Source organism: Carlito syrichta, unplaced genomic scaffold, assembly GCF_000164805.1.
Source record: "Carlito syrichta isolate Samal-C Ts95f unplaced genomic scaffold, Tarsius_syrichta-2.0.1 Scaffold315401, whole genome shotgun sequence".
Classification (NCBI taxonomy): Eukaryota; Metazoa; Chordata; class Mammalia; order Primates; family Tarsiidae; genus Carlito; species Carlito syrichta.
The window spans coordinates 125448-133957 of NW_007259497.1; the positions used below are offsets into that span (position 1 = coordinate 125448).

Here is an 8510-nt window from a genome sequence, read left to right on the forward strand (position 1 = left end):
GCTCCTGGCCACCACAGCTTCGGAACTACAGGCGCACGCTACCACACCTGGTTAATTTTTTTTTTTTTGGTAGAGATAAGGTCTTGCCAAGTTGCCCAGGTTGGTCTCGACCTGTGGGCTCAGGCAATCCACTTGCCTTGGCCTCCCAAAGTGCTGGGATTACAGGCTGAGCCACTGAGCCCAGCCTAAATTTTTTTTTTTTTTGAGTCAGAGTCTCACTCTGTTATCCAGGCTGGAGTGCAGTGGCATGTGCATGACCACCGTAGCCTCGACCTGCTGGGCTCCGGTGATCCTTCCACCTCAGCCTTTCAAGTAGCTGGAACTATAGGCGTGCGCTACCACGTCCGACCAGTTTTTGTGATTTATTGTAGAGAAGAGGTCTCACCAAGTTGCCCAGGCTGATCTCAAACCCGCGGGCAGGCAGTCCTCTCACCTTGGCCTCCCAAATTGCTGGGATTGCAGGCTGAGCCACCACACCCAGCCATTAAAGTTTCTTACAAACCCTGGTCACACAGTACCAACAAGCCAAAGAATATAGTTTTTTAGCTTTCTCCAACTGTTATTTCTTCTTCTTCTTATCATCATCATTAAACAGATGCTCTGGTTACCACATACAGAAGTTTCAACTCTCTTGGTCAGGACTGAAATACTATTCTTTCTTTGGTGGCTTCTTGACAAATTTCACATTACCCTCTCATCTTTCCTTTATTCCACCTATGTTTTTTTTCTTTTCTTTTTTCTTTTTTTTTTGAGACACGCTCCCACTCTGTCACCCAGGCTGGAATGCAGTGGCGCTGCCTCAACCTCCTGGGGCTTAAGCAATTCTTGTGCCTCAGCTTCCTGAGCAGCTAGGACTACAGGTACATACCACCCACGCTGATAATTTTTGTTTGTTTGATTTTTAGTCAGAGTCTCACTCTATAGCCCAGGCTGGAGTGCAGTGGCATGCTCAAGGCTACTGTAGTCTTGACCTGCTAGGCTCAGGTGATCCTTCTGCCTTAGCCTACTGGGTAGCTGGGATTATAGGTGTACGCCACCATGCCTGGCTAATTTTTTAGATTTATTGTAAAGACAAGGTCTTATCATGTTGCCCAGGCTGGATATTTTTGTATTTTTTCGTAGAGACAAGCTCTTGCTATCTTGCCTAGGCTGGTCTCAAACTCCTGGGCTCAAGTGATTCTCCCGCCTCAGCCTCCCAAAGTGTTGGGAGCCACTGCACTCAGCCTCACCTATGTTTTTCTCATATCTCTTTCTTGTAGCACATTAACTAAATTCCTTTTGCTTTCCCAAGGTATTTCTTAGCTATCATGCAAATTCTCTTCAGACTCTTCTTTTGTCCTTCCTTAAAAGTTCCTTCTTGCCGGGTTCGGTGTCTCAGCCTTCCAAGTAGCCAGAATTATAGGCTGTAATTACTGTAATCCCACACCTTTGGGAGGCTGAGGTGAGTGGATTGCCTGAGCCTGTGGGTTTGAGACCCGCCTGGGCAACTTGACGAGACCTCATCTCTACAATAGATCAAAAATTAGTAGGGCGTGGTAGTGCGCGCCTGTAGTTCCTGCTACTTGGAAGGCTGAGTCTGAAAGGATCGCCGGAGCACAGCAGGTCGAGATTGCGGTGGCCGGAGAGGCCAATGCACTCCAGTCTGGGTAACAGAATGAGACTCCTACTCAAAAAAAAAAAAAAAAAAAAAGTTCCTTTTTTCCGGGCTCGGAGGCTCAGCCTGTAATCCCACGCCTTTGGGAGGCTGAGGTGAGTGGATTGCCTGAGCCCGCGGGTTCGAGACCCACCTGGGCAGCGAGACCTCATCTCTACAATAAATCAAAAAATCAGCTGGGCGTGGTAGCGTATGCCTGTAATTCCGGCTACTTAGAAGGCTGAGGCGGAAGGATCGCCGGAGCCCAGCAGGTCGAGGCTGCAGTGGCCGGGAGCGGCCACTGCACTCCAGTCTGGGTGACAGAGTAAGACCCCAACTCAAAAAAGAAAAAAAAAAGCTCCTTCTTGAATTACCTTTCCTTCTTCAAATAATTATTCCCAAGTTTGATCTTTTAACATATGGACAGGTCTCATGGTTGTTCCACATAAAAGGACACCACAATTCTAAAGACTGGCAATCACTGTCCTAGATTGATATTTCTTTTTCCCCTAGCATGGGACAATCTGAGGCTCTTTTCTGTGTTTGGAGTCTCTCTAGATACTTACACTACGGTCACAGGATAGGGCACTGAAAAGGTATTCAGGAAATATTTAAAAAAATAAAACAGCTAACAAGAGGTAGACTAAATCTCATGTCAACATTCTCCCATTCCCAATAATGAAACTACTTAATATAAAAGTTTTTCAAACTCTAGCATCAGAAATCCATATGCAGCTCTGGGCCATGACCTTTTCTTGCAGGGTGACATAAGGTTTAAAACTTTTGAGTTATCTAAATATACGGGCAGTTCATAAGAGGCAAGAGGGTTCCACAGAATGCTAAGAAGTAAGACAGAATTTAGATAAAATGGTCAGCCGGGCTCGGTGGCTCAGCCTGTAATCCCGCGCCTTTGGGAGGCTGAGGTGAGTGGATTGCCTAAGCCCGCGGGTTCGAGACCCGCCTGGGCAGCGAGACCTCATCTCTACAATAAATCAAAAAATTAGCCGGGCGTGGTAGCGCATGCCTGTAATTCCGGCTACTTGGAAGGCTGAGGCGGAAGGATCGCTGGAGCCCAGCCGGTCGAGGCTGTGGTGGCCGGGAGCAACCACTGCACTCCAGTCTGGGCGACAGAGTGAGACTCCAATTAAAAAAAAAAAAAAAAGGTCAGAAATGGTCAGAGGCAAAGGTGACAAAACCTGTTTTAAGAGATGTTCAAAGAAAGGGAGGTTGAAGCAACCAGAAACACTGCTTAGAATTATTATCTGACAGACAACGTGTGACAAGGACAAAAAAAAAATGCCAACTAACTTACCCAGAGAAGCTAAATACACTTCTGAATCCTGCAACGGAGCCCACGGCTTGACAGTTGGTTGGACAGCATAGTCTGCCATCTCCCTCTCACCTTCACCTTCAGGACAAGAATCCACAAAGGAGTCTGAGAAGGCATTGTTGGCACCATCTTCTTGGTCAGGATTTGGCAGACAGGAACAGATTTCAGCCCAGAGCTCCCGGCCAGATCTTGTGGCTGTAGAGTCAACATTCTCAAACATTTTCATTTGGAATCTAAGCTAGAAAACGGAAGCTCAGTGAGTGAGAACTGGCTTTAAGGAGACATTTATATATGCAGTACTCAGATATTTGTCAACCCACTGAAGAAAGGTAATGGACTATTAAGAAGTTTCTTTTACCACAACTATCAGATTCACATGTTACAGATAAAAAGGTGGCACAAGGGCAATTGGGTTTCTCTTCTGTTTCAGCAGTCAAGTTGTTCTCATAATAAAGTTTGTTTTTAAAAAGGAAAGTCCTAGCTCAGCGAAGTGGTGGCTCGTGCCTATAACCCCAGCAATTTGAGAGGCAGAGGTGAGAGGACTACCTGAGCCCAGGGGTGTGAGGCCAGCCTGGGCAACTTGGTGAGATCTTGTCTCTACAATACATAAAACAATTAGCCAGGGATGGTGGCATGCACTTTGGTTCCAGTTACTCGGAAGGATCGCCTAAGCCCAACAGGTCAAGGCTGCAGTAGCTGTGATTGTGCCACTGCACTCTAGCCTGGGCAACAGTGTGAGATTCTGACTCAAAAAAAAGAAAGGAAGGAAGGGAGGGAGGGAGGATAGGAGGGAGGGAGGAAGGGAGGATTTCCTAGAACCCAGACACAAAAGAACAAATACTGTATGATTTCACTTGAGGTACTTAGAGTAGTCAAACTCATAGATACAGAAAAGAGAATGGTGGTAGCCAAGGGCTAGTGAGATGGGGAAATGAGGAGTTATTGTTTAATGGCTACAAAGTTTCAGTTTGGGAAGATGAAAAAATTCTGGAGATGGATAATGGTTATAGTTGTACAATGTGAACTACTGAACTGTACACACAAAAATGGTTAAAATGATCAATTTTATGCTACATGTATTTTACCATACACACAAAGGAATTTCTAGGACATTTCCTATGTGGACAACCAGCCTCAAAGATCTCCAAAATGCAATCGCTCTATCCTTGGCCAATTAAATTCTGTCTTCAGCTGGGCACGGAGGCTCATGTCTGCTGCAATCCCAGCACTTTGGGAGGCAGAGGCGAGAGGATTGCCTGAGCCCACGGGTTCAAGATCAGTCTGGGCAATTTGGCAAGACCTCATCTCTACAATAAATAAATAAATTAATTAAAAAAATAAACTTAGCCAGGTGTGGTGGCATGTGCTTATAATTCCAGCTACTTGGAAGTCTGAGGTGGAAGGGCCACCCGAGCCCTGCAGGCCAGGGCTGCGGTGGCAGTGAGCTGCCATTGCACTCTAGCCTGGGGGACAGAGTGAGACTCCTATTCAAATAAATAAATAAATTCTGTTTTCAATAGAAAACTTTCTTTTTTTCAATAAAGACTTTTTTTTGGTCTTTCACAAATCCATATACATGAAGACAGTAAAAGTGCTGCTTTGTGAAAAGTGTCTGTCACAGAGTACTGTCATAATGCAAGGGCCATGTGCTTATTGCATGCAGAAGTTGGACTCTATGCCACATGCTCCTATTTTAACAGAAACACTGAAAGATAGGTATGTTCAACATTTTGCAGATGAAGAAACAGGCTCAGAAAGGTAACTTTTATGCACATTACTGTTACATGTGTATGGTGAATCCCTGACTGGAAACCAGACCTGTTTTTAGCTCCAGAATCCATGTTTTTACCCAATACCATTCCGCCTGTTTGAAAAATACACGGAAAGCAGCCTAAGCAGGAATAGGTAGGAAGGGCTACCCAAAGAGCCTGGGGCTTTCATAACTATCTAGGCTTACAATATAGGTTGACATCTCCTTTCAAGAGGGGCCTTAGAGATCAAGAAGACTGCCTGAGGCAAGGCCTGAATAATTCTGGGAGATCCAGGCCAGACAGCGCAAAGGCCCGGAAGGAAAAGGGACACGTTACAGCGGCTCTGGGTGAATTGATATCTAGGGCTACAATGAACCCCCCACCCGAAAGCCTCCGGGCCCACCCAAAGCAAAACTTTGCTCTCATCGGAGTCCAGCGTCCCCTCGACCCCAGGGCGTCCAGAACCGCGCACCCTGGTGTCCAGATCCCAGGCCTCAGTCGCTCCTGTCACCAGGACAGGCTGGGCGGGATGAATCAAGTCCTAAGGCCTCTTTGTAGTATTCCGGGGCCGGACCAGGGTGGCGGGGAGGTACCCTAGCCCCCTTCTCACTTACCGCAATAGCCAGCTCAGCAGCCTGCAAACGCTCAGCTCCGCTCTGTCGCCGGCTGCCAGAAGGAAATCAGGAGGGGCGGAGACTCCGAGTGACGGAGCCAAGGAGTCCCCAATTGGCGTCCGACCCGGCGATGTTCTGTGCGTCGATTGGTCGAATGGAGCTTAGCGGGGCGAGGAAGTGAGGAGCGGAGAGAGAGGAAGCGGTGGGCGGGGCCGTGGTTGCCGGGAAACGGTGGAGTGACGTGCCCAGGGCCCTGCCCCTTTCCTCCCAGGGACCGAGTTGATTGTTTGTAGATCCGGGGTCCCAGCTCTCCGGTCACCCACCTGCTGCTTGAAGGGGGAAGCTCAGTTTCCCAGACCTTTGACTTTTCTTGGTCCCCAGAACAAGCTCACCTCCTCGGCTATTCGGTCTGCCGGTGTCCAAAAATTTTACCCCTTCGCTACCCAAGTTAGAGCACTTCAGTGGTTTCTTTCCTCTCACAGGAGACCTGTGTCCCACTCATCAAGACATGAAGCTTTCCTTCATTCATTTAGTCAGTAGATACCAAGCTCCTGCTGTCTTCTAGGTACGGTATTGTGTTAAGAGTGAAGTCAAGACTTATAAGACTTGGTATAGTTCCCAGGGATCCTTACAGCTTTTGGGTAGGAGGGGTTCAGTCATGGAGGCAGGCAAGTTTACAAATTACAGCAGCGTTATAAAGGATAGAAGTGTGGCCAGAGTACCTAAAGGAGAGAGTGGTCATGAGAAGTGTGTGGGTCAGAAATGAAGTTATTTTGTTTGTATGTTTTAAAGGAGGTGACCTTCAATATCCTTCAGGGGTTATCAGAATGTTCACTGTCTCCCAAGAAACATCTGATGAAAGACATCAGCCATACATTAGTAGAAGAAATTTGGATGAGAGACTAGCCTTCTAGATGTATCCACTCCAATCAATATGGCTATAGTAGTAAAATATGTGAAAATACCACTACAAGGTACTCTGTTGCTCACATTTATAACCATTCTCAGAGAGAATATGCTAACAGAAGGAAATGGAAAGCAAGAAGGTTAGAAAGCCAAGGAGCAAATAATAGGCAAGATTTTGTCAGTGCTTATCCATAAGGAGAGAGACGTGAACCTGGTCATATCTGACTTACGGAAAGGAGCACTATCCTAGGTTTATGAGTGCTTCATCAAGCTATTCCATGGCCTCATGAGTCATTTAAGCTGTTTTCTCTGATTTCATGCTCACCAAACCATTGATTTCAACTTTAGCTTTTTAGAGATCTTGATACCAGGATGAGGGTGCCTTTTATAGTGGGCACAAATAGCCCAGTCACTGGAAAATTACATTTATTTATTGAGTTGGAGTCTCTGTTGCCCAGGCTGGAGTGCAGTGGCATGCTCACGGTCACTGCAGCTTCCACCTGCTGGGTTCGGGCGATCCCTCTGCCTCAGCATTCCAAATAGCCGGAACTACAGGTGCGCACTACCGCACCTGGCTAATTTTTAAAATTTATTGTAGAGATGAGGTCTTGCCAAGTTGCCTGGGCTGGTCTCAAACTCGCAAGCTCAGGCAATCCACTCACCTCAGCCTCCCAAAGTGTTGGGATTACAGGTTGAGCCACCGAGTCCGGCCACATTTTATAATTTAAACTTAAAGTTGTATATTAACAAATTGGCACCCTATCAGTTCACCCATGTTTTCTGAATCTGATTAATGTGTGCACAGAACAAATCCAAATCAGATCCTGGGCTGGGAAAGCTGAAACCATAAGCCAAAGTGAAATCATAAGCTCACCAAGGACTGCTCATATTGGGAAGCCATGTGAGGCCAGTCAGCGACTCTTTATCTTGGACTCTCTTCTTTACTATATGTGATTAGCACTAATATGATTTCTAATAGGTCTTCATTGAGATAAGGAATTATGTCCTCTTTTCCCTATCTTTTATGTCTTTCTCCAGCATCTCCAGAACCAAGTCTAGCAAATTCTCAAAAAATTTTTGGTATGTGAATATTTGAACTAGAACATTTGTGATGAGCTAACCTGTAATTTCCTCTTCAGTCCTTTCTCCATGTTGCAACCAATATGATCCTTTTGGAATGAAAATAAGATTTTATATAGACACACACACTCACATACTCATACACATGTGTATATGTATGTTGTATATATTTGTGTGTGTATATATATACTTTCTCTCTCACAAACACATACACATCCCCAAAAACTCTTCAATTATTTTCTATTGCTCTTAAAATAAAGGCTTATATCTTTATCATAGTAAATTAGTTGGATTTCTTAGTTCAAATAACAGAACTAATTCCAGCTTAAGCAGTAAAAGAAATTGGTTAAAGCAGCTCTGTTCAATAGAATTTTCTGTGATGATTGAAATGTTCTATATCTGAGCTGTCCAATAAGATAGCCACTACCTTCATGTGACTATTAAGGACTTGAAATGTAATTTGTGTAACTGAGGAACTGAATTATTATTATTATTTTTTTTGAGTTGGATTCTCACTCTGCTGCCCAGACTGGAGTGCAGTGGCACGCTCCTGGTCACCGCAGCCTCGACCTGCTGGACTCCGGTGATTCTTTTGCCTCAGCCTTCCAAGTAGCCGGAACTACAGGCGCGCGCTACCACACCTGGTTTATTTGTTTATTTATTTATTGTAGAGACGAGGTCTCACCAGGTTGCCCAGGCGGGTCTCGAACCCTTGGGTTCAGGCAATCCACTCGTCTCGGCTTCCCAAAGTGCTGGAATTATAGGCTGAGCCACCGAGCCCAACTGGAACTGAATTTTAAATGTTATTTTTTATTTTTATTTTTTTGAGTTGGAGTCTCACTCTGTCACCCAGACTGGGGTGCAGTGGCACACTCACAGCCACTCCAGCGTCGACCTGCTGGGCTCTGGCAATCCTTCCGCCTCAGCCTTCCATGTTGCCTCAACTACAGGCATGTGCTACCACACCCGGCTAATTTTTTGATTTATTGTACAGACGAGGTCTTACCAAATTGTCCAGGCTGGTCTCAAACCCCTGGACTCAGACAATCCTCTCGCCTGATTGTGGGATACATTAGAAGCAAACTGCTTCAAAGGAGAGATGCCATTTCACAAGTGAGTTGCCATATTAAGATATTCACAAGCCGGGCTCGGTGGCTCAGCCTGTAATCCCGTGTCTTTGGGAGGCTGAGGTGAGT

General features: G+C 45.8%; 1 protein-coding gene across 3 annotated transcripts in view; it reads right to left on the reverse strand.

The window, feature by feature from the left end:
* CCDC32 (coiled-coil domain containing 32) overlaps positions 1-5414 on the reverse strand; it is a 14084-nt gene extending 8670 nt beyond the window's left edge. The window contains exons 1-2 of one of the 3 annotated variants that reach the window (XM_021706275.1): positions 5329-5414; positions 2946-3201 (exon numbers count right to left, since the gene is read on the reverse strand). In XM_021706275.1, coding sequence (XP_021561950.1) covers positions 2946-3189 — 244 coding nt within the window. In that variant the 5' untranslated portion in view covers positions 3190-3201; positions 5329-5414. Of the gene's footprint in view, positions 1-2945; positions 3202-3509; positions 3516-5328 lie in introns of those variants that run through there. The other 2 variants (XM_008072720.1, XM_021706274.1) reach the window with 2 other exon arrangements.
* Positions 5415-8510: the final 3096 nt, after the last annotated feature.